We start from the raw sequence: 27515 nt of genomic DNA, 5'->3' as shown, positions 1-27515 counted from the left end.
ATATTGAATCACAGTACTTACAAATCACAATACATATCGAATCGACACCCAAGTGTCGTGACAGTATAAATCGAGAGATAGGCGTATCGTCCCAGCCCTAGTAATAAATATGTTCTTTTTCAAAGTTTTCGGTTCAATAAACAATCACATTAATAACTTGATGATGCTGTTCTGCTTATCTGCATTGCATTTTTTCATTAAAGTTACAACGCATGTTAAAATAACAAGTTTCAGTAAGATAAACAATAAAAAAAGAGACTCCGCCAGATATAATTATAATTGAAAACCAAAGAATATATCCTATAAACTGAGAATAAAATTGGTCAAAACTAATTAAATCTTTGCCAGTCTATGCTCCTTAGGCGGGATGCTCCGAAATACTTTATCTTTTAAAACAACAAAAAAATAACAATTAAGTTTTGCCCTGGGACAACAGCTCGTAAAGAGATAGCAGTAAACATGCTGGGGACCCGTACGGCGAAGCGCGGCCTCGCTGAGGTCTCGGCGTGCAGTCGGAGAGGGAAGTGAAGTGAGAGCATTGAGAGGCTGATTGTAAACATTATGGAAACACTGATGGTGGCGTTCGTGTTTGTAATTAATTACCCTGATTGATTCCGACTGCAGCTTGCTTTTGAGTGGCATTTCATCATGATGTTCTTTAGTTAATACCCCCACTCTCCGCTAATAAGGCAACAATTAAAACAGTCATTTGCATCTAACATTATACCCTCTATTAGCTGGTAAGGGAAAAACGTAGCTGAAGGGGGCAGAGGTTGCTGAGTAAAGACACAAAACAAAATGTGTGTGCCTGCTACTTGTACACTTTGCAAACACACACAGGCAGTCTTGTGTACACACTCACATTTCCCTCTGTTTCAACTGATTTATGGGAAATGTGACTGCCAGTTCCATGACCCCGCGACGGTATTCCATGTCCGACCCTTGGCACCCCGACACACATCTCTAACACACACAAGCAAGGCGCCCAGCCATCACTCGTATAGGAATATGAGTTGCCACGCCAAAGATCGGGGGGGTCCATGGGCTGTCCTTGGGGCTGATTGGCTGAGAGTTGTCAAACGATCACGGCGGCGGCGAGCAGGAGGCCTCCCCACCCCCCACCCCCCACCCCCCCCCTAAAATCAATTTCAATCAACGTGGAGACGCAATATTATCAAATGTCAAGTCCACCGCGGCCCTCGGCCCCCGCGCCGCAGCAAAAAAAATTATTCCTGACAGCCACTTGGCGACTTAATTAAGTGCAAAAAAAACGGGATGAGGAGAGAGGAGGGGAGGAGACGGTGGTGGAAAAAGGAGGAGGGGGTGAGGAAGGGGGATTAAGAGTCAAAATACCTCAATTGGTCAGTTGGTCTTTTTGTCTGGTTGACTGGTCGTATTGACAAGGCCTCAGAATGATAGCCTCACAGGGGAGCAGTCAGGGAGGGAGAGGAAGGAAGGAAGGGGGGATGCAGTAAAAGGGGAGGAATATAAGGGGACAGGAAGGTAAGATTGGGGGAGACATGTGCAGGGATGGAAAGGTGGACATGGTGAGAATGGTGAGGGGGGGAGGATAGACAAAGTTGGCAACGGAGACAAGGAGTTATGGGTGGAGATGAAAGATATAGCGAGGGAATGTGAAAGGCAAAACAGAGGAAGAAAGTGTAGAGATGGATGGGTTGAGAGAGGGATAGACAGAGAGATACAGGAAGAAGAATAGAGGAGTAAGTGGTAGTTTATTGACAAGGATCTCCCTCCACACACACACACACACACACACACACACACACACTCCCTCCCATCCGCTCGCCGGCTCTCTTGATATTGAAATGATTCCTTGGGAAATAAATCACATTTCGATTGGCTGGTAATTGCTGAGGATCGATCAACTCGTTCTGCTAGACTCTCGCAGGGATTTTCCTCCTTTGTCCACAGCACACACACACACACACACACACAGGTTGTCAATGGGGACATTGAACCTCAAGGGAGAACTGATACCTGATTGGGCGAATCAGTAAACATGAGCTGCTGATTGTTCCTATGCAGATTAATATGATGGGGGAGGTGGTTAGAAAAAAAAGAGAGATTGAGAGACAAACTTGGAGAAAGAAAGGAAGGAAAGAAAAAAGAGTGAACTAGTGAACTAAATGTACTAAAATAATATCTATATTTGGATAAAGTCACAATAAGATGAAGCAGCCCAAAATATAACAATATTTATCGCACAATAACCACCGCATTATTTCCCGCCAGAACATCTACACCTTTTAAAACTCTGCGAGATTACGCTCAGCGCGCTGCAAAAAAAACACTATAGTCCGATTCATGAATGAGTCATTTTGATCAATTCTGCAATCAGTCAGCGGTTAGAGGTCCGTCTCCCTCATGTTAAAGTATGATTTATAAATGGCTAGGGGTCGTTATGATGCTACGGGCGCTTTATCAGGCTAAATGAGAATGGCCTTTCTACTCATGTTCTCTGTATGACAGGAACAAGCAGGTTGTCAATACAGAAATGACCCTGCTGGAGGGCTGAAAACACACACACACACACACACACACACACACACACACACACACAAATATACACATGAACACACGATCACATGCCTGTTTGCACACATTCAATAACACACACATGGAGACATGAACACCTGCAGCGTCACATGCACACATGACGAAAAGTTGCAAAGAAAAGTTGCTGTACAAACAGAATGTAAAAGCGCAAACTGACAAATTGCTCATGCACAATGTCCCCAAACTCACAACCGCTTTCCACATACATTCACACAACCATACGCAACATATATATCCACACCCTGGCAATGGATGAGTCGATACGCACATTGATCACCATCTGATTTACAGGAACGGCAAGCATTGTAAACGGCGGCATGGATTTTTCTGTTTCCATAAAATACATGCGCAATTTATTCACCTTTTTTTTTATGAGGCAAATCAATGTGATTCTCTGGATGCAGAACGTATTTCTCTCACATACAGTATAAAAACAGACAGGGTTGTTATTCAAGCATACATTAAAGCCGGAGAAAAGCGGCTGTTGGATTGTGAACGACATGGGATTCAGATTTATTTACACAGCTGGAAACCGCTGATTAACTACATTTTGAGTACTCATTAGAATTAAATGTAAGTCTTGATTTACGTAAAAAAAGAAAAAAAAGAAAACAGGAGCACACTGAGAATCACTAGAGAGTAATAACTGTGTTTTTATTCGCTGCATGAAATTATTTACTCATTTAAAAACACACCTATATGGTTCCTGCATTACCACTGTGAGCAACAAACATGCTAAAAATATGATAAACATTAAATGAATAATGCTGTAATAATGATATCAACAACACCCTCGTTTGTTTCAAACCGTCGGCAGAGATGAATATTTAACACGGAAAACCAAACTCCAAAGGGAACACAGGAGGCCAGAGAGATTATTACAGAAACATTGCAGTGTATGTGTATGTATGTGTGTGTGTGTGTGTGTCAGGCAATGCTGTTGAGTTTTCCAGCACATGTTGTAGCTTCACTGATTATGTTTGTGTGTTGTACTGTATGTGTATTCAGTTGTATTTAGATCATGTCTGGGACTTTTTTGGATGTTCATGTGCCAATAACACGCAGATGATGCTGAGGATTTCACAGTGTATTACCCATAGGTTCCATATGGGGTTGACGCACGTAGCGTCACAGGTCTCAGATATTCGTGAAGTAACCCTGGATTTTAGTTTGAGCTAAAGTATCTACATGGCCAAAAGTGAGGTCAGGGCTCTGTGCAGGCCACTCAAGTTCTTTGACAGCAAATTCAGGAAAACTATCACTTTAGTGTGCACACGGGGGGTATTGTCCATGGATGTATAAAGAGAACTGGATACAGCGTCGGAGGCGGGGGTCCCGTTCCTTCCTATGAAAGATGCTCAGTGGTGCATGAAGCAAAAAAAAGCTTGACTCCCGAGTATAGAATTATTACCTGGATCTTATGCATCCATTGGGCCCACAGAGCAGACGCAGTAGCGTTTCCTTTAACTCCGCCTCCCAGCCCTCGTTTCAGCCTCGGCCTGAAGCTCATTCACATGAACGGAGGAAGGGAAATAACTCTGGATTCGGCTATTAGTGAGTTTTATGACTTCTAAGACTATTCAAGTGTTCGTACTGGGAAGTTGATTTACCTGAAAAAAAATGATCTGCCGAGTTACAGATGTGTCTTTCCCAATGTAAGTCTATGGGAAAAAGTTTTTTTAGGCCCAATGGCATCACGTGACGGTCCCAGAATTTGTAATCCCACCATTTGGCCACTATGTAAAAATTTGCTTCAAAGCCTGGCGTTCTTCCTGGGGGGGCTTGGTAGTGTCATGTTGAAACAGGAGACGGCCTCACCAAATGGAAACGATGAAAATCCAGACTAAAAGTCCACATCTTTTTTTGCCATATAGTGTATACGCAGCCCTGTGTTGAGCAAGGCACTAATACCGCCAGAGTTATCGGTTCAGTTGTATCTGTATGTTGTAGATTATTCCCATCTATCTCCAGCATTAATATGAGATAAATGAGCTGTCATCTTTGTCTAAAGCTTTACGAAATCCCATCAGACATCGAGCCTTTGGGGAGGTTTTGAGTGGTTTTTTCCCACCTTTTTGTGATGATTTAAAAAAGACATCTTTGATATTTTTGTATTTATTGGTGGTGCTCTCTCTCAGACTAAGTTTGGAGGCTTGTATCACACACACACACACACACATACACCTACACACCTAAGGGTGCTTTGTGTAAATAAGCGTGCCTGCACCCCTGCAGGGAGGTCAGAACACCCATCCATCTAGCCCTGCCTAGGGTCATCATGCACACATACACACACACACAGAATCTTTCTCCTTCTTTTTCTGCTTTCTGTCCGTCTCTCTTTTCCTCAGAAACACACACATACACACGCACACACACACACACACACACACACACCTCTTCCACCCTGCAGCCATCATTTAGTGGTTTGTGTTCAGAAAGTGTTTTGGATGTGTAACACTAGAGATGACATGGAAAGACACAGGAAGACAGAACACTGTCCAGAGGTCAGTGTGTGTGTGTTTGTGTGTGTGTGTACATGTGTGTGTGTGTGTTGTGCGTGTGTGTAGCTTTAATGTATTCGAGCTACAGAGGTGGCAAACACCTGCGGAGTGCTGCTCACGCTGCTCACTCTCTAATGTCTTTGTCTCCTGTATACTAACACACAGAGGCTACACTCACATGCTAAATGCCGGATTTCAAGTTTCTTAGACAAAGGAGCTTTTTGTTGGTTTATTTTTTTATTTGATGAGAGGAGAATTGAAAAGGATTTTTGTTGTGTTGTGTAACTCTCTCTCTCTCTCTCTCTCTCTCTCTCTCTCTCTCTCTCTCTCTCTCTCTCTCTCTCTCTCTCTCTCTCTTCTCTCTCTCTCTCTCTCTCTCTCGCTCTCTCTCTCTCTCTCTCTCTCTCCAGAGAGGTTGCAGTACTTTAGTCTCTTCCTGTGAGCAGACCTCTCGTCACCCTCCCTGATGATTTCTAATGTTTAGGGAGGGACTGAGACGCAGAGAAGATGGATGATTGGACGGACGGAGAGACGGCAGGATGGGGGGGAACGCAGCAGAGTGGTGCACAGGTAGGAAGGTGTCTTTATTTAAAGACATCTCCACTTTGTTAAATGGTTTCCAAAAAAACACCAACAAAAAGTTATTTAACTTTTTAAACCCCACTGACCTGCTGATGGGTGAGTCATTACAAACTCATGCTGTGCAGCCAAATACTGTTCATATTCTACTAATATGTCCACTGATATTCTACTGGAAACCCTAAAGTTTCTAAAGAGGCCAAATATGTTCAGCTGAATTTTGGGGGAAATGTGTGTAAAATTATGCACAAGGCATCTCAAATATCAATTGATAAAATAAGCATATAAAGCCATGCGCACACTGTTTGTTTGGTGCCAGAGCAATGGTGGAGAAAAAAAAAAAAAACGCTCAACAGAGTGGCACTGATAAACCTGAGGTGGAGCATCCTATTTTTTCCCTGATAATGCTACATTGCGAGCAACAAAATCTGTGTTGAAATCAACATCTAGTTAACGTTAGCTGTTAGCAGCCGGTGGGCAGCACAGTCCTGCTTGGTTAAATGATGGAGCTACTAACGGAGGTTCCATTAATTTACATTGTGATATGTTCAGGCTCTATTCAGTAAAAATAAGCGAAAAATGAATACTGGGCGAATGTTATCATGATGTGTTCATCTTGTAAAATTTAGTTTTTGGTGACAAACTTCAATTAATGCAGTTTTTTGAAGGAGATGTTTTCACAGCAACATAAAACAGATATTAGAGAGGGAATTATGTTTACCTGTTTAACTTCCTAACACTAGCTCTAAGAAGCTTTTAATACATCATGAAAACTACTAATGCGACTATTTATTTAATCAAGGGAAAAATTTACATAAAATTACAATCATTCATTTCCTAATCATTTAAATTGTGTGTTTTTTATGCAAATAACCATAGATGACAATAACAAAGTACAGTACAGTACCGTGTCCAGTACCCACCTACCCCCGTACAATTGGGCTCCCCTAGAAGCTACGGTGTAAGTCGGACACTGTCATTTACCAAGCATAATATTATATTATAATGTTTTTTTGTTTAAAATATATCAAACATTGAATGAATTGTAGACAAAAGCGGCAGATAAAATTTCTGAGTGGCAGACAAAAAAAGAAAATACATGCCTGCCACAGTGGCCCTGGGACAAACACATTATTTTAACTATATTAATACATTTAAACTGGACTAAAATTGAATAAAGGTATGCAGACATCAATAAATCATCGCTAAAAATACTTATACAAAGACATATGTGAATACAAACAAGTGCAGTCAGACTGTATACATAAAACATACTGATGCATTTACACTTACATACATGTGTACATACATAAATGCCTTAAAACAGGCATGAACATAAACATTAATCAGTACATTTTAACCACAACATAAAATCAGTATGTTGTGGTTACGGGGCATTAGCAGTTGTATTTACCATCCTGACCATCACTTAACAGCGCTCACTTTCTGTGTGCGTTTGTGTGTGTGTGTGTGTGTGTATGCACGTTTGCGGGCGTGTTAAAGCTTTTAGTGGGACAGAGACCGAGCAATTCCTCTTCTCTAACTGTCAGAGAGACCTCATCTACGTCTCTGATTGTTGTTCTGTGGTTCTGCCAAACACACACACACACACACATACACACACTAGCAAACACACACACCTCGAGAGTGCAGGTCCCTCCTGGTTTGCCCTCCCTACGCACAACACTCCACCTCCGCCCTCACACTCCTTTTATCTTCTCAAATATTGATAAGTAGCTTTGCAACATTAATATCTTAGATGGCTTACAAGAACACTTAAATAAAAATCTCACTCCCCTCCTCCTCCTCCTCACTCCTCCCCCCTCCCTGCCTCTCCTCCAGCCTCTCACTTGTTTTTCATTTGTGTAATGCGTTTGTCTGTTTGGGAAGTGGAGGAGGGGGGGGGGACAAGAGGATTATAGGGAGTGTGTGTGTCTGTGTATGTTTGTATAATGAAAGTGGGTACTTCTTTTTTTTTTTTTTGCATTTTAAAGACCTTTTGACATAAAATTTTACAAAAAAAAGAGCCAATATGGTGTGGTGTGTTTTACTGGAAAATTAAAGCCAGGGCCGTAAGACTGTAACTGTTTCTGATTGGTTGTTAAAATCGTATACCCGACACCTTAAACATAATTCTGGTCAAAAGCTGTATTCAACAATAGCATCAACAATCATCCTTTATTTTTATAGATAAAGAAAAACACACCAGATTCCTGATTACACAATTCTCCACAAACCGTTTATCATGTCACATCTAGAAAAAAACAAACATCAAAGTTTGCTTTAGTTAGGTTCAAACTTACACTAAAGTTGATTTTTGCTCTTATACTATAATAAAGCACAAGAGGAAAAAAACAGGATCATGCAAAACTACCAAAATATGCACTTCATGTCAGCCACTCTCATCCAACACTGCTATTCAGTCACATGTAAATACTTTCTTCTGCCCCTGTCCACATGCTTTTGGAACAAAAAATAATGTGAAGGCCTATAAGAGGGCAGAGACAATATTCAGGAGAGATCCTAGTGCTTTGTTAATTCTCTGTAAAATTCATTAAAGTTACTGTGAACACAAGTGAAAATAATATGCATGCAAGTACTTTAAGTACTATAAATAATTGTTATTGACTGTCATTGTACTGTAAATGCTGTATTCAATTATGTTAAGGAATCAGCACCCTTTCATTATAAGGCAAGCTGCCCTGTCCAGGCAAAAAATGCCCATGACACTAAACACCACCTTGTTCACCTTTTAAATTGCTCTGGAGAAAAAAAATCAAATTTACTCATCTATAATTTGCTTCTTTGCATTTGCCTCTGTGTCATGTTGGGAGGTAGACAGTAAAAGAAAGAGACAAAAGTGAGTGAGAAGGAGTTTGAGTGAGTGAATAGACAGAGACAACCTGCAAAACATGGACATAATCTCATTTAACAAGTGGAGAGCAGCTCATTTCACTTACAAGGGATGACGGTGACTTGTTAACACTTACCGCAGTACAGGGTGTGTGTGTGTGTGTGTGTTTCTGGTGTGTGACTTGACAAGATTTAACCACGCTGAGGTCCCGAGAGGCTGATGGAGAGTTTTAAAGGGATTAGAACAGGATTAGGGACCAACTGGGAGGGATTAGCCCCCGACTCTTATAGCTGCTCACATAGCAGATACCCGACACACAATGCCTTTCACACACACGCACACACACGCACACACACGCACACACACGCACACACACACACACACACACACACACACACACACACACACACACACACACACACACACACATACACACACACACACACACAGTGACCTCTGGACAGTGTTTTGTCTTCCCGTGTCATCTCCCCAACAAGTGTTGCACAAAAATGTTTCCTGCAGGCAGGGGAAAATGTGGTGTGTGTGTGTGAAAGAGACAGAAAGAGAGGGAGGGAGAATGGACATTTAAGGAATTACAGAGTGGTGATGTGGATGATATATATATATCAGAATTAAGAGTCCTATGCATTTATAATAGGGCTGTCAATTGATTAAAATGTTTAATTGCGATTAATCGCAAATTAATCACAGTTTTTTTATCTGAGCTTTGTCAAGTATTTAATACTCTTATCAACATGGGAGTTGGCAAATATGCTTACTTTATAATAAAACTAATGGATGTACTGTATATATTTACTACTGTAAATCAATTAACAACTGAAAACAATGACAGATATTGTCCAGAAACCCTCACAGGTACTGCATTTAGCATAAAACAAATGCTCAAATCATAAATTAGCAAACTGCAGCCCAACAGGCAACAACAGCTGTCAGTGTGTCAGTGTGCTGATTTAACTATGACTTGCCCAAAACTGCATGTGATTATCATAAAGTGAACATGTCTGTAAAGGGGAGACTCGTGGGTACCCATAGAACCAATTTCCATTCACATATCTTGAGGTCAGAGGTCAAGGGACCCTTTTGAAAAATGACAGTTTTTCCCCACCACAATTTAGCGCAAGTTTGCAGCGTTATTTAGCCTCTTTCATGACAAGCTAGTATGACATGGTTGAATTCCTGAATTCCTTAGATTTGCTAGTTTCATATGATATCAGTATCTTCCCTCTGGCTTTTAAACTGAACCTGCTACAACCTAAAAATCGCAGGTTGCGTTAATGCGTTAAAGAAATTAGTGGTGTTAAAAGGAATTTGCGTTATCGTGTTAGTAACGCGTTAACTTTGACAGCCCTACTTTATTTACCTTCAGTCAACTTTTCAGTGCACTAACTTCAAAGTTGAATCACTCTTGTGTCTAAAAATAATCTTAGAAACACTCCACATCTTGGGTATTATGTGACTACACACACACACACACACACACACACACACACTGCACACACAGACAAAAAGGGCCTCTTGACCGCGTATTTACCCGAGCGCAGCCTCTTCCTTCAACAAGACAAATATTTGGTCCAGAGCGTTTGCCACTTTTGTGTGTGTGTGTGTGTGCGCACTACGTGTGTGAGTGTGTGTGTGTGTGTCGCGGGGCGGTTTTTCCGGGGGAAGCCAAATGGAGAAGAGTGATCGGCCGACGTACGGTGAGGTTCATCAAAGTCACGGCGCGCGACGGCACTCATTTTTCATTGGCTGAGGGGTCCCGCGCACCTGCAACCTGCAGCAGCCAGCCCACCTGAGAGGGAGGGAGGGATGAGAGAAAGAAAGATGGTGACAGAGGAAGAGAGGAAGAATCAGACATGAGGAAGAGCTGCTGGAGGAAACCAAGAGCATGAGGGAGGGAAGAGAGAGAGAGGGAGCACACTGGTGTTTGGGACAGTTTGAACGACAGCGTTCTCCCTTTTACATTTCACACCCGGGCGCTCCTCGCACCGCTGGGGGGGAGGAGGCGTGCGTGGTGTGTGTTGTTTTGCTCAAGGGAGAAAGATGGGGAGATACATTCTGAAGATGTTATTATTATACGTTTACCTTGTTTTGGGCTCAAAGGAGGACTAAAAAAAAGACAAACACGCACAAAGCACACAGTTAGAGCACACCTCCACATACACATGCAAACAGACATTTAGTCGAACTTATGCACTGTTTAAAGTTCACTTTTTAATGAGGATCAACGTATTCTTATACAATGGTTTGTATGATATCTGATACAAATCGTATGTTTGATATATATATATGTGTATATGTATATATGTATATCTACGATATATGATTAGTTTTCCTATGAATGTTCAGCAACATGTTTCATTTTCCGCTCGTTACATGCATACGGTGTTTTCAAAATAAACCTCCGTCTTCACAGGAAACAACTTCCTTAGGATTAGGCAACAAAAGTACTTAATTAGATTTCGGAAAAGATCGTGGTTTGGCTAAAAAATAACTTCGGGAGTGGCGTTACTTAAGTACGTAAGTAAATCAATGTTGACTTCTGGTTTCACACGGGACACAAACGGTGGTCTCCTGGGTGAAAGTCCAATATTTTTTGACCCACCCATTCACCACGACCTCCTCCCTACGCGACGTTCGCCGCATTTTATACTTCCTGGTTCACAATTATGAATTGATTTTGTGGGATATATATGAATTACAGTGCATTACTTTCCGTAGGTATAGCTATGAACAGTGTATGAGAACAGCCTGTCTGGATACATGACCTCTCATTGAGGCCACATTTGAGAATTTAAACAGAGTGGGAATATGGCTATGGACTCTACCTCTTGTCTCTCACTACATTTCTGAAATAAGCTCTTACTGTATTTCATTTGCTCCTGACTGTAACCTGGCTGATCAGACTCTGCAGTGCTATCATAACCTCTCAAAATCAACCGGTTAGACCGTTATCAGGTCATTAAATGTGCATTATCAGTGGTTATAAGCTTCATCGATGTGGGTCAGAAGGGGCCTTCTATGCCTACTAGTGTGTTTTATCATCGATTCACATGGGCGATCTTGGAAAGAATGAATAAAAGAAGTCTAATGTGACATCCAGGGACCGTAGTAATTACCGCGTGAAACCAACAACATGTAGTTGTCTTTGTCTTCACACGTGTTAAGTTTCACTTTCTTTTTTCAAATGTAGTTACTTGAAGCCCAAACATGATCTTTTCCCCTGAACTTAACTAAGTGTTTTTGTTGCCTAAACCTAAACAAGCTGTTTTTGTGTTGCTTTTTAAGTTTCACATTCACTTTTACAAACTAGTAGCCGCAGCAGGCCTGTACTGACCCACATTTATGAGGCTTATAATGACTGATAACGCACATTTAATGAGCAGATAACAGCCGAATCGGATGCAGAAATGATGGCCAAAACTACAAAAATAACCTAGTTTTAATAAACTGGAATTCTCCTTTAATCTCATCTTTGAATGCCACTCCCTAAATAAATTAAAAAAAATCCACTACAAATATCGAATGACTTTTCTTGTTTAGAATTGAACCTGTTGCTTTTATAGCATGTTTGTGGAGAAATATATTGAAGACATTGTAATTGGGAATCCATCAGCCAATCAGAAACAAGTACTTCCCATAGTTATACATACAGAATATATGTTTTTACAAGTTTTGTTGTTAATGTTTCTTCAAATGCCTTTTTCTACAACAAGTTAAAAAAGTAAGTGAATCACTAACAGTAATTCAGTTTGTGTGTATGTGTTTGCTCGTAGTGGGGGGTGGGTGGGTGTCACCTGCAGCAGGTTGAGGTCATCATAACTGTGTGATGTCCATCGCGCCTGTCAACACACGTTTGATTGTACACACACCTCGCCGCTGCCCCCGGCGATAGAAACCCAGCGTCTGTCCGCCATACTACACGCAATACTGGAGCCATCACTCAGCCACTGTCACACACAGACACACACACTTACAGAGACACACACATGCAGGTAAAGACACATATAAATAGACACAATGTGACAGAAACACACACGCACATGGTCCAGCAGACACACATATCACTTACACACTCCCTCCCGCCGCTCGGGTTCAAGCATACACACTCTCACTCACTCATAACAGACGGCTTACACTGGAAATGAAGCTAATCCATCACCTGGAACACACACGCACACACACAAACACACACACGCACACACAGCAGGCATCGTCACCTTCACAGCTCACCTACTATCATTGTGGCATCCATGCCTGCTGGACACTGTAGCTGCTGTGATGAATTCATAAATGCACACACACACATGTATGTGAATTCATAAATGCACACAAGCACTGTATACAAAACCAAAGAAATGCAAAAATAAAAAGGCCTTTTTGTTTAAGTTCTTTTTGTTATCTGAAGATCACATACAATACGCTTTCATTCTTGCTTTCGTCTTCTTTTCTTTTCTGTTAGGTGTCACTAAAACTGATGGTGAACTTCAGTATTTTTTTAAAGGCTGTACAAATCTCACCCAAAGCTTCCTGCCTCAGCAGATCCACACTGACGCATACGTCCACCGATATCATTCAAAATACTAAAGCACACCATACAAAATATTATATGAAGTCATGAAAGGAAATGGTGGTGCAAATGCTGTCAAACATACTGTATTTAAATTGCTTTACTCAATTTAATGTTGGTTTACTATAGTTTAACTATATACTGTGAGGCTGCATTAGTTTGGAAACATCGGAAGATACTCAGTAATAAAGATCAGGTACAAGGAGTGCCTTAGTAGCCGTGTAGTTACCGCGCACATATCCCTAATGTTGCCTGTTCTATTCCATATATATATATATGCTAATAACAGAGGCTTTGGCTTTGGGGTTCTTTTACCTCTTGGTCGCCTGGCCTGTGCCTGGTAGGCCCATTCTGAAATCCATCCATGCCTGTACCCCTATATTAATTTAAAAGTTGCGTGTAAAAGGTAAGAAAGAAACATGTCGACAGAGACACCGCTTTTACCACAATAAGCCTTTTTACCAACAGACATTAAGGCATGTCATAGTAACAAAAGCACATCACTGGTGAAAGAAGTATTACGATTATTAACTTAAGTAAAAGTAGTAGTGCAAAAAAAAAACTCACTACTTAAAGGATAGGCTCAGATTTGTCTTTTGTCTCAAGACAACATTGGTTGTAGTTATTTGTTGCTGTAATCATTCATCCTCTCCATGCCGGCAGTGAAGCAATGCCTTGTGTGACTAAACTGTCAGAAATACGGACTTGTTCCGTGGAGTGATACCGGTGTTGCATTGTTGCCATGGACAAAAGCTGCCATAAAGCTATCCATTTCCAAGTCCAGGACTTGAGTAAATTAACTTATACTTTCCATCACTGAAGCACAGTTGTAATTAATAGTGATTAATAACATCTGTATTTTCCTTTAGGTCTTTCAGGGCCTGCCAGTCGTACTTGCCTCACTGGGACATCTAAATGGCACAGCAGCATTGTTAATGTTATTAGTTTACCCGTAGCCTTCCCTCTGTGACAAGTCAAGATATCTTCTGTGAAGAAGGCATATTATTCATCCGAATGAAAACTCTTCCACAGTTTCGACCAAAACACAACCCACAGCTGTGACTGATGCAAAACTCAAACCGATATTACCCCCGCAGAACAGCAAGAACACAAAATTCCTCAGAGAATCACTGGTGTGCGTGTTTGACAAATGCTCGCCGGCAGCTCTGCGGTCCCGTCCAGCAGCTCGCTGAAGGCTACAGCGAGCGTCGTTTTCGTTGCTCTCTTGTTACTGGGCTGTAAATCCAGCGGATGGCTCCTGTCTCTGCGTATTGATCCGCTCCGTCACCTTGAACCTCGGTATTGACACATGGGGCGACGCTGAGCGGGGGAAAAGCGGCAATTTACCGACCCTCAATTATGACATTCATAGATGATGTCACAACAGGGGCACGGGGGGGCTGAGAGACACACGCACTTCGTCAAGGGATTGAATCCATTTGTTTGAGCTTTTGTGCGCCGAAACACACACACACACACACACACACACTCAAACACACGCCAAGAAAAGGCTTTCTATCCTAAACAGCACTTAATGGCACCCTGTGTGCTTGTGTGCGATTTTATGTGTGTCTGCGCTTAGAGCGTGTGTGTGTGTGTATCACCTCTGACAGCCGATGTAATGTCTGCTGTCCTCTCGTTCCCCAGACAGATGGTTCACTGGACCATGTCATTAGCAGAATACAGTCGGCCATTATAATGTCATATTAAATACCACATATTAAAACATTTCTCTGCTCCCTGCTGAAACCTTTCGGCTCCGCGTCTATTGTCCTGTAAGGCCAGGTGTGTAGCAGTAAAAGCACGTAATTACCGCGCAACAGTCGGACACAAACATTTTTAATGTTCCGCTGAAACTTCACAGGTTCAATGTTGTATTCAGACTCAGATTTGTGGACGGGAACGTCTCTTTAGGGAAGCCTGAAAAGGAAATTCTTGTTCATTTCTTCAACAACGATCATGTACAGTATAGCCGTCCTTGACCGATGAGTACCACTATTGTTCAGAGGGTGCTTTAGTCTGTATCTTTATCTCTGAGAGTGTGTAGAAAATCTGGGAAAATGTAATTTGGAATGAATTTGAAATGTTTTAACCGAGCTGCATTACAAGTTTGACCCTATAAATGACAACAGTACACAACCTACCAACATAGAGGTGAACAAACAGTGATCTGTGTTTTGAAGACATTTCTTAAATGTATGAATTTTGAATCTTCTCTGTTTTATATACTTGTAAAAAGAATATATTTTGGATTGTGAACTGCTGGTTGGATAAAACCAGATTTAAAATTTAGAAATGGGAAATGGCATTTTGTAGGCCTAATGATAAATTGAACAATCAAGTTGATAAATGGCAGATTAATTGATAATCAAAATAATTGCTGCAGCCATAGTGTAAATAAAAAAATATATATATATATATATTTTTAAATGTTTTTGCTTGAAAGAAAATGCATTATATCTTTTCTCGGCTCACACACAAAGTTTGACTTTCAAGCAAATGCAAGTATTTGAAGTTGAAAAAAATACAGCACTCGTCCATGCTATTTCAAAAAGAGCAAATGGCTCTGCTTTTAAGGCCATTCGCTTCCCTTTGAAATAATTATGATCTTTCAATGACCCAACTTTGGGTCCTGACCTTCACATGAAGTACACTGCTATATTGCATTACAAATGGATTTCAAATTGAAGCCATATCAGATGTCACATATCTGATTCAGTAAGTAGTGGCCAGGGGCCGCCCAGCCATCGTTAATACTGTATTCACAATCCATTGATGAGATCATGAAAAACTGTGTGTGTGTGTGTGTGTGTGTGTGTTTCTTGTGTGTTTGCCCTCTTAAGACTCACCCCTGCATATACTGACACTCATAAATACACACAGAAAGAGAGACACACTCCCCAGGGCCCGAGTGCTCTCAGTGTTGACCGTTGAGGATGTGGGTCAGAGTGAGAGGGCACAGAGAGAGAGGCTCTCAACGGCCCACACAGATGGGCCATAGTCTCACACACTAACACACACACACACACACACACACACTCAGATGAACACACGCGCGCACACACTCTGGAAGGTCAGGGTTCACCTGGAGAAGCTCTGGTCACCGTCCATCCATCAGTTTTATTACAGAGCCATGTCAAAACAGAGTGGACGAGGGATGCGAGACACAAACAGATTGTTGAAATGGAAAAAAAAAAAAAAAAGCGGACAAGAAGAGACTTTTAAGACAGTAAAAAGTCTAAGAAAATGGTATTCATAAAGTTCTAGTAATGCATAAATACGCTTCCTACATGTACTTTGTCACTTTCCGTCTCTGCGAAAAACTCTGCGTGTATATTTACGCATGTCTGAGTGAGTTCATACAGCATATGTACTTTTAGAATGAGGTCTCTTAAGTGTGTGTCTGTGTGTGCATATGTCTGTCATCCCCTTATTTCCCCACAGTTTTCCCACGGGAGAATGGCGGACATTTTGTCCTGTCACTCCCCTGTGCTTTTTTTCCCTCTTCGCCTGTCCAATAATGACAGTTTAATTTGCCAGCCAATTACACCTGAGCGGTATTTAAATGAGCCAATCAGGACTCCTGACAGGATGACTAGTCGCTCCAGTTAGCACTGAGACGCAGAGGTCGATTTACTCTCCGGCTCACTTAGCGACACTGTTTGTACTGTTTGGAGACTTCGAGTACACCAACAGTATTACTGACATGTACACCAAACCGTTTAAAAGAATCTGTAAAACATCTTTCTTTAAATCAAAAAAAAAAAGAAATTGTGTCAACAAGTTTGACAGTTCCTTTATTTTTAATTTAGATTTGGAGAAAATAAAAGAAAGGGAAGAAAACAGTGTAAAATAGGAAAGAAGAGAAAAGGAAACAAAGCAAAACGAAACAAGAGGAGGTGAAATGAAATGAAACAAAAGGGAGAGAGATTGACGGGGGGTCAATCCTAATCTCCTCTTGGCCCGTGTGTAAATAACGTCTAAGCATCTTATCCTGCTCATTTATGTAATGGGGGACTTTACTGAAACACTGTGTACATAAGCTTCTAGAGGCCTTAGATGTATTTGCACAAGCATATGTGTGTGTGTGTGTGTGTGGGGGGGGGAACTTATTGTGCTCTTATTGGTGCACATATTTATAAAAAGCAGGTGTATAGGTATCTAAAAATGTAATTATTCAATGTGTTTTCTGTATGGTCTCAGTATACAAGTGACTTTTCAATGTGTGTTTTCAGTGTGTATGTTTGTGTGTGTGTGTGTGTGCGTGCACTCCTTGATTAAACGGCCCCTTTAATCTCAGCTGCTTCCTGCCTTCCCAAGGTCCCCTCCAATAAGAGTAACTGCCTCCTGCCCCGCACAATAACTGTAACTGTGCTTTTTAATACCGAGCGATGGTAAGTAAAAATAACCTGAGTCTAATATCTTCAGATTAAATACATCTTTTACAGTCTGGCTTTGCCCCGCTGTGCTGCTTTTAAGCTGTTCCCACGCACACACATACACTATACGCATCCGTATAGACACCGCATGCATTATCACACACTAAACACATATACTTGATAATCACAGTGGCATAACCACACTTAGAAATATTAAATGTTGCTAGAAGAAGCTTTGCAAATTGCACTTGTGACCTGACCTGCGCAGCTTTTTTGGCACCCCGGAAAAAAAAATACTCTGCTTGATGAGTATGTAATGACGATTTCTGCTGCATGCAGTCAAACAAGGAAGAGCAACCTGTTATAGTAATGACTCACTGTAGGTTCAACCAGAAGCAAGGCACTAACGCTGCCACAGTTGCAGATTTTAATTGCCACTGGGACCAAGAGTTCTTCTCACTCAGGTCTGATAATGTAGCAGGTTGATGTCAGTGCTGTCCATTATGATGCAGCTTGTGATGAAATGTTGATGTTTTAAAAGATGTAAAATTGAACTGGCATACTTCATCATACTAATTAATAAGGATAGGAAAGAAAAAGGAAAAAAAGAGGGATAGAAGGTAAGAAAGCAACTGTAGAAACGTAAGAAAGAGACAGAGGGGAAATCAGGTGGATCGTGTTTTATCTGTTTGTTAATTATTTCTCTAGTTAATTTCCTTTTTGTATTTAGATGCTTCGTTAATACTGCGCATCTGAGAGTCATGCCAATAAAAAAACTGAATGGGAGGGATGGAGGAAGAGCGGTGAGTCGAGAGAAAAAGCGAGCAAGAATAAGAAGGAAAGAGACGGAGAGATAATTACAGAGGTAGAAGAGAGATGAGGGATGAGTAGCAAAGAGAGGGAAGGAGATTTTGGCAGCGGTCCAGTCATCATGCTGAGTAAATTGTTTGACTCATATCAAACTGAGGGGTTAAAGACTCAGCGTTACAGTATGCTCTAGCCACAGAGAGCACACACACACTCACACAATGTTGTTCCGTCATGACATCTGAACACCTCTGAGTCAGAGGCCGTTGCACATAAACACACACACACACACACACCTGGAGCAAAGCATGCTGGTCTTTCCCAAGAGCGAGTGGAATCCCGCTGTGCGACTGAGAGCATCCTCCATTAACTCCATCACACACACACACATACGTGTACATGTCTGTCTCTCTTTATGTCATGGTTTATGTCATGGACACACACACACAGGAGAGGAAATGAGAGGACAGGAAAGGAGACAAGAAGAGGAGAGGAACTAAAAGGAAAGAAGGAAAGGAGATGGGCCTAGAGAAGATGAGAAAGGGAACAAAGGAGAAAAGAAAGAGAAGAGGGAATAAGTTGAAATAAGCAGAAAAGAGAAACGGAGAGATGGGAGGAAGGGAAATGAAAGGACAGGGCGAGACAGGGAAGTGAAACTGGACAGATAAGGGAGCTAAATAAATAAAAAAACTGAATAAACAAGATGAAAGGCAAGAAGAAATGGTGAGAACAGGAGAGGAAAAAAAGAAATTAAAAGTGGGTAGAGGAAACGAAAGAATGAAAGGAGAGGAGAAGAAGAAAGAAAGGAGACAATAAGAAAGGGGGAAAGGACAGGAAAAAATAAATTACACTAGCGGAGTGGATAAGGAAGGAAAGGAGAGAAGATGAGGAGTGGACGAAAAAGAAACGAGACAATACTGAAAGCAAGGAGAAAAAGAGACCAGAAGAAGGAAAGCAGACATGATGAGTTTAAAGGAAAGAAAATAAATGAATGGAGATAACGAGAGGAAGAGAGGAATGTAGGGAGAAAAAAAGAAAAGGAAACAAGATGAAGGAAAAGAGAAAAGGAGATGAGAAGCACAGTGGAAGAAGAGGAACGGAAAGGAGAGGAGAATAAGTGGAAACGGAACAGGATAGTTAAAGTGGATAGGGAGAAGGAAGGGAAAAGGCAAGGAGAAAAGTGGAAAGGAAAACGGAAACTGAGGCGACAGGAAGAAAGGAAAGGTGGAATGCAGAGGAGGAGAGGAAAGGAGATGAGAAAAAGAGGAAGAATGAACCTAGATTGGACAAGACAAGATACAAGGGAGAGAAGGAAGGAAGGGAAAGAAGAAAAGGAGTGGAGAAACGAGGAGAAGAAAGGAAAGAGAGTCGAGACTAAAGAGGAAACAAAATGAAAGGTAAAAAGGAGAGAAAAGAAGAGGAGAGGAAAGGAAAATAGTATGTAAGGAAAGGAGAGAAGAGGAAGAAGAAGTGGAAACATAACAGGGAAGTAAAAGTGGAGAGAAGAAAGGAAATAGCAAAACCGGCGATGAAGAAAAGGGAAAGATAAGCGGAACAAGAAGAAGACGAGCCAAGACGAGGGAGTGCATCGAGCGTCTCTTCTTTGTTTGTGCTCCATCTGTGTCGGCGTGATTGCAAACAAAACGAGCATCGGCAGCTCAGTTAGTTAGTTAGTTAGCAGGGGAATCAGTGAGTACTTAGGCTCCAATTATCCACTAAATCTGCCTCTCTCTCTAAATGAGATTATTGCCACACACAGAAGCTGTGGCTCCCATTGGGTTCCATTAACTTTGATTACTCCTCATTATTTACTTACAGCTCTGCCACTGTTATTGCTTTCACTCACACACACGCACCGAGAGGGAAGAACAGAGGAGGGTGGGGGGGGCGATACAAACAGGGAAACACACACATATAGTTATATACAAACGCGTATATTAAGACTGAAGAAGATTTACTTAACAAAAAGCACAAAGTGTAAGTAATAAAAACTAAACAGTGAAACGGCACATTCGTGTATAGACCAAAACAGTGAGAGAGAAAACATGTAAGTTCTGAGATAAGCAAAAGGGAATATGAACACACAAAGGACGCAGAGAATGAAAAGAAGAAGGGGAGAAAAGAGTTAAGAGTGCATGTGTGTGTGTGTGTGTGTGTGTGTGTGTGTGTGCGCGTCAGTGGGAATGAAAGGAGAGAATGAAAAGAAAAAAGGGGTGAAGAACAGAGAGAGTGGCTGTTTAAATAGAGAGACGGAGGGAACACCACCATGAACATTTCATTTCATTGCACTCATGCTGTTAATACAGTTTTCGGGGGAATAGCATCAACCGAAGGAAGAGAGAGGGAGCTAAAGAGAAAGAGAGGGAAAGGAAGCAACAAAGGAGCGTTAGAGTCATCATGGAAGGAAAACACAGAGAAGTAGATGGAAAAGAAGTGGACAAATAAGAGAAAAGGAATAAAACATACAGACAAATAGACGCAGCATGAATCATTCCTGATGCATGGAGTGAAAAGAATGAAGAAAAAGAGGAAGGGAGAGCAGAAAATGACGAGAGATTATCCTCACCCACAGCTAAACGTATTCAAATTGTAAAAAAATTCAAATAAGTCACAAAAGGCGTATGAATGCAGCGATAATGCGCGAGGCATTTAGCATGCAATAAAAACACCGTTATTGCTTCGGTGTGTCATTTGTAGGCCCTGTAGTCCGTACTGACTGTAATGTAAGCGTATCTGCCTAAATATGCTACGTTCAGAGCTGGCGACGTAGAATAAAAAGCGAGAAAGTTTTGTAAGTACGTTATTGACGTTAACCACGTGTTTTAGTGACTTTTGTGTCATGTTGTTTCTGTACGTATTGTACTTAGTTTACATACTTATCTTATGCCCAACCATGAGGTTTTTCCTAAACCTAACTAAGTGGTTTTGTTGCCTAAACCTAAGTGAGTGGTTTTGTTGCCTAAACCTAAGCGAGTGGTTTTGTTGCCTAAACCTAGGCGAGTGGTTTTATTGCCTAAACCTAAGCGAGTGGTTTTGTTGCCTAAACCTAGGCGAGTGGTTTTGTTGCCTAAACCTAAGCGAGTGGTTTTGTTGCCTAAACCTAAGCGGGTGGTTTTGTTGCCTAAACCTAAGCGGGTGGTTTTGTTGCCTAAACCTAGGCGAGTGGTTTTGTTGCCTAAACCTAAGCGAGTGGTTTTGTTGCCTAAACCTAGGCGAGTGGTTTTGTTGCCTAAACCTAAGCGGGTGGTTTTGTTGCCTAAACCTAAGCGGGTGGTTTTGTTGCCTAAACCTAAGCGAGTGGTTTTGTTGCCTAAACCTAAGCGAGTGGTTTTGTTGCCTAAACCTAAGCGGGTGGTTTTGTTGCCTAAACCTAAGCGGGTGGTTTTGTTGCCTAAACCTAAGCGGGTGGTTTTGTTGCCTAAACCTAAGCGAGTGGTTTTGTTGCCTAAACCTAAGCGAGTGGTTTTGTTGCCTAAACCTAACTAAGTGGTTTTGTTGCCTAAACCGAACTGCGGACATTAAGGTAACTGTAGTTTTGTTGCGTGGCGTACAAATGGCACGCAAAAATCCCAAAATGCGTCCCCACGACATTCGGGATGTCCTTGTAATGTCGTACTACTTATACGCCTTCCGGTGAGACCGGGTTGATCAATTAGACAAAATACTTGTATCTCAAAGTAGCTTCTCTGAGCTTTCAACTGCATCAGTTTAGTTATCTAAGCAGTAAGGGGTTCTTGAGTTAAGATTATTTTGTCAAAGTGCCCCAAGGTAAAGATGACTTTCACGCTCAGGTCATATCAATTATTTTTTGACAATTGTCATATACATTTTGGAATACAATGTTGTCCTGCTGATACAGGTGCCGAATCAGAAAACGCTCATGTTTGTTGTGTTGGAGGGGAATGATGAACGACATATTTTGTCGTTTAAGTTGGAGGGGTTGTTGGTAATAAGAAGGAAATGGAATTGTATCATATGTGTCTTTATCTTGGATCATAAGTAATTGATCGGATTACAAGTTAAATGTACCATTTCTGATCCCTGTGGGAAAACGGAATAGAGATAATAATAGATAATTTGATATCTTCCTGAATAAAGGTTTTGATTTAAATATTTTTTTAATTTAATTTTGTAATTCTACATGGACCAGAAACTGACAAACAAAATAGTCCATCCATCCATCTTCAACCGCTTATCCGGGATCGGGTCGCGGGGGCAACAGCTCCAGCAGGGGACCCCAAACTTCCCTTTCCCGGGCCACATTAACCAGCTCTGACTGGGGGATCCCGAGGCGTTCCCAGGCCAGAGTAGAGATATAATCTCTCCATCTAGTCCTGGGTCTTCCCCGTGGTCTCCTCCCAGCTGGTCGTGCCTGGAACACCTCCCAAGGGAGGCGCCCAGGAGGCATCCTTGCTAGATACCCGAACCACCTCAACTGGCTCCTTTCGACGCAAAGGAGCAAGGACTCTACTCCGAGTCCCTCACGGATGACTGAGCTTCTTACCCTATCTCTAAGGGAGACGCCAGCCACCCTCCTGAGGAAACCCATTTCGGCCGCTTGCACCCGCGACCTCGTTCTTTCGGTCATGACCCAACCCTCATGACCATAGGTGAGAGTAGGAACGAAGATTGAACGGTAGATCGAGAGCTTTGCCTTCCGGCTCAGCTCTCTTTTCGTCACAACGGTGCGGTAAAGCGAATGCAATATCGCCCCTGCTGCTCCGATTCTCCGACCAATCTCACGTTCCATCGTCCCCTCACTCGCGAACAAGACCCCGAGATACTTAAACTCCTTCACTTGGGGTAAGGACTCATTCCCTACCCGGAGTAGGCAAACCACCGGTTTCCTGCTGAGAACCATGGCCTCAGATTTAGAGGTGCTGATTCTCATCCCGACTGCGTCACACTCGGCTGCGAACCGATCCAGTGAGTGCTGGAGGTCGCAGACCGATGATGCCAACAGGACCACATCATCTGCAAAAAGCAGCGATGAGATCCTCAGCACACCGATCTGCAAACCCTCCTCCACCCGACTACGCCTCGATATCCTGTCCATGAATATCACGAACAGGATTGGTGACAAAGCGCAGCCCTGGCGGAGGCCAACCCCCACCGGAAACGAGTCCGACTTATTGCCGAGGATCCGAACACAGCTCTCGCTTTGGGCGTACAGGGATTGGATGGCCCTGAGAAGTGCCCCCCTCACCCCATACTCCCGCAGCACCCCCCACAGTATCTCCCGGGGGACCCGGTCATATGCCTTCTCCAAGTCCACAAAACACATGTAGACTGGATGGGCATACTCCCAGGCCCCCTCCAGGATCCTTGCGAGAGTGAAAAGCTGGTCCGTTGTTCCACGGCCAGGACGGAATCCGCATTGTTCCTCTTCGATCTGAGGTTCGACTATCGGCCGAACCCTCCTTTCCAGCACCTTGGAGTAGACTTTACCAGGGAGGCTGAGCAGTGTGATACCCCTGTAATTGGCACACACTCTCTGGTCCCCCTTTTTGAAAAGGGGAACCACCACCCCGGTCTGCCACTCCTTAGGCACTGTCACCGACTTCCACGCGGTGTTGAAGAGACGTGTCATCCAAGACAGCCCCTCCCCACCCAGAGCCTTCAGCATTTCTGGGCGGATCTCATCAACCCCCGGGGCTTTGCCACTGTGGAGTTGTTTGACTACCTCAGTGACTTCCACCAGGGTAATTGATGATGGTCCCCCATCAGCTTCCAGCTCTGCCTCTACCATAGAGGGCGTATTGGTCGGATTCAGAAGTTCCTCAAAGTGCTCCTTCCACCGCCCGATTACCTCCTCAGTTGAGGTCAACAGTGTCCCATCCTTACTGTACACAGCTTGGATGGTTCCCCGTTTCCCCCTCCTAAGGTGCCGGATGGTTTTCCAGAAGCACTTTGGTGCCGACCGAAAGTCCTTCTCCATGGCTGCTCCGAACTCCTCCCACACCCGCTGCTTTGCCTCCGTCACGGCAGTGGCTGCTGCTCTTCGGGCCCGTCGGTACCCTGCAACTGCCTCCGGAGACCTCCGAGATAACATATCCCGGAAGGCCTCCTTCTTCAGTCGGACGGCTTCCCTGACCACCGGTGTCCACCACGGTGTTCGAGGATTGCCGCCCCTTGAGGCACCTAAGACCTTAAAACCACAGCTCACCGCCGCAGCTTCAGCAATGGAAGCTTTGAACATCGTCCACTCGGGTTCAATGCCCCCAACCTCCACAGGGATGCCAGAAAAGCTCCGCCGGAGGTGTGAGTTGAAGATCTCTCGGACAGGGGCCTCCTCCAGACGTTCCCAGTTCACCCTCACTACGCGTTTGGGCTTACCAGGTCTGTCCAGAGTCTTCCCCCACCCTCTGACCCAACTCACCACCAGATGGTGATCAGTTGACAGCTCCGCCCCTCTCTTCACCCGAGTGTCCAAAACATGCGGCCTCAGATCAGATGATACAAACAAAATAGTGCTGAATTAAATTGGGAGAGAGGCAGAGAGGATCTCAGTCAACCCCTAAGCAAACATATCTTTTTCTTACAAGGAAAGCAACACTTGTGTTTTGAAGGAGGCCCCTCACGACATAAGAACCCCCTCCCTCAAACCTTTACTGTAGAGAGCAAACAAGTTTGTTTGGTGACTGGAGAGCCGTTCAGTTGTTGTTTTGGGGCCGTGCCCAGCGCTCACGGCACTACACCACTCTGATGCCACACTCTTTGTGCACTGAGCTGCCATACGGGCCAAATCACCAGGGCACAAGTGTGTGTGTGTGAATGGATTTTGGCGTAGTGGATTTGTGTGTCTGAAACCTATTACCACATCAACATCAAGAGATCACAGCTGTTTCGCCCCCGAACTTTCTGATGGCAAAAGGAGAGAAAACTATACAGCAAAGCCAGGAGAGGAAGAAAAAAAAAGAAAAGAAAAAAGCCGAGGGAGAGAGAACTCAGCTCTGAGGCCTAATTTCACTGACATTGTCCCTCGCCTAATTGCAAAAATCCCTCCGTCTCTCCTTCCCTCCCTGTCGTGCGGCTCTGTGGCGCTCCAAGGTAAAAAAGAAGCCGGGTTCTAATTTCATTTCGGTTTGTCTTAGGACAACTCTTAGATGTTTAATTCTATCCCAATTTCATGTAATCAGGCAAAAGACTTCCCTAGAGGGAGAGCAATGCAGGCCAGGGCCAGGCGTGTGCTATTTGCAAATGTAATTGGTCCACCTTTATTCTGCTCTCCCTGATGTTCAGGCTGTCTTTTCTCTTCTCTTCTCGTTTACCCTCCATTATCTTCACACCCTTCTTTCCATCTTTTCCAGTAGCCCCACATTCTCCTTCTCTTCCCATCTCCTTACTTTCCTCCTCCCCCCCCCCGTCCCTCCTCTCCCCTCTAGGCGAAGCCAGCGTGGTTGTTATTGTGATTTCATATTTTCTTCTCATCCCTGCCTTTGCAGCCTCTGGACATTGACTACAAAATCCATTATCATTTGTATATTTTAATTATGCAAATGAGGATAGCTCAGCTGGCCTGTTGGAGGCTGCAGGGGAGAAAGCAGGAACTCCATTGCGGGTGATTACAATTCATCCGCTCGTCTCGCTTTAATTGTAACAAGCTAATTACCTTGTTTCCATTTAGTTTGAACAATGCCAAAAAGAAAAGGGAACAGTGATAGCTTTGGCTAAGTCACATGGCAAAGCTAGCTGACAGGCATGGAGGGGGAGAGGGAGGGTGGATGAGGGAGGAGTGAGAAATTGTGTAAGGAAGGAAGCAAGGTATCATTGAGAGAGGAGTTTAACTACTGCAAACATGGTAAACATTACCAGACATATGCATTAGCATGTATTGGATTGCTCAGTGCATTGCCAGATAATGTTGCATTTGAGTCCGGTTCAGCTTTTTTGCTGGATAACTCTGTGTTTTTATGGTCGTAGCTCTCTGCGTCCCCACCCCTGCTGTGCCAACTCGCTGGTCACATTGAAATGAATGAGGGGTGTTTTTTTCAGGGCTACTGCTGGCCTGAACCATGGATGTATATAGAGAACTGGATACAGCATTGGAGGCGGGCTCCCGTTCATTCCTATGAGAGTTGCTCAGTGGCGCATGAAGCCAAAATGGCTCTACTGCCGAGTTCCCGTATCATCCGGCGATCTTCCGCATCCAGTGGGTCCATAAAGAAGGCGCAGTAGCATTTCCTTTTACCCCGTCTTCCAGCCCTCGGTCCAGCCTCGGACTGGGTCTCATTCACATGAACGTAGAAAGGAAAATAACTCTGAGTTCGGCTTTTGGAACCTAATGATGATTCAGGTGTTCATACTGGGAAGTTGATTTACCTAAAAAAAAATGATCTGCTGATTTACGGAAGTCTCTTTCCCAATTTAAGTCTATGGGAGAAAGTCTTTTTGGGCCCACTGTCATCACGTGATGGACACAGATGTTGCAGTACCACCGTTTGGCCACTATGAAAATTTGCTTCATAGCCTGGCACTCTTCCTGGGGGCTTGGTCTGAACACAGTAATCCTTTGGGTAGAGCAGGTTGTCCTTTAATCAAAAGGTCGACGGTTCGACCCCCGGCTCCCCCTGTCCGCATGTCAAAGTGTCTTTGAACAAGAAACTGAACCCCAGGTTGCTCCCCTGGCTTCACTGCAGCTCACAGCTCCTAAATGCTTAGGATGGGTTAAATGCAGGGTCAGATTTCATTAATATACCTGTATGTATGTGACAATTGAAGTTCAAGTGTTGTCTGGGAAGAACTAGAATAATGGTACATGTCCACACGCTCCGTCCTTTCCACGCTTCCCCTTCATGCATTCTGGTAGCGTGGCGGAGAAACGGAGCGTCACAACGCGACTCACCGCCTCTCGAAACTCCCGAGAATGTTTTAAAATAAACGTTGTCGAGCCAAAATAAAGACAAATTTAGCAACTGCGCGGCTTATTTCTCACCTCAAATGTTTTCAGAAACACATTTCGGTGAAGTATTTTCACAAAATAAGAGAAAGTTTCCAAACGCCGCCCAGTATTGGTCGTTCATCTATCGTGTCACCGCCTAGTGGCACGCCCACCAAGCGTCTAATGCTGGAAAGCGGGGCGTCCCATCCTGATAAAAAACGCCCCTGTGCACACGTACCATAAGTCACTGCAAACTATGCCAAAAGACACCTTTTTTGAACTGGTGCCTTAATCTGGACATTCAGTTATTTGTGTGCGTGTAAGCATGCTGGTGTTAATGATGTTT

The 27515-nt window shown here is 43.2% G+C and overlaps 1 protein-coding gene across 7 annotated transcripts in view; it reads left to right on the top strand.

The window, feature by feature from the left end:
• Positions 1-27515, top strand: part of skor2 (SKI family transcriptional corepressor 2) — a 121800-nt gene that overhangs the window by 58341 nt on the left and 35944 nt on the right. For 6 of the 7 annotated variants that reach the window (XM_074616843.1, XM_074616842.1, XM_074616841.1 and 3 more), the window contains exon 2: positions 5492-5651. In XM_074616843.1, coding sequence (XP_074472944.1) covers positions 5593-5651 — 59 coding nt within the window. In that variant the 5' untranslated portion in view covers positions 5492-5592. Of the gene's footprint in view, positions 1-5491; positions 5652-27515 lie in introns of those variants that run through there. The other variant, XM_074616845.1, reaches the window with a different exon arrangement.

This window comes from Sebastes fasciatus, chromosome 19, assembly GCF_043250625.1.
Source record: "Sebastes fasciatus isolate fSebFas1 chromosome 19, fSebFas1.pri, whole genome shotgun sequence".
NCBI lineage: Eukaryota > Metazoa > Chordata > Actinopteri > Perciformes > Sebastidae > Sebastes > Sebastes fasciatus.
Note: the sequence above shows the minus strand (reverse complement) of the source record. Positions and strands in the feature narration are given on the sequence as shown.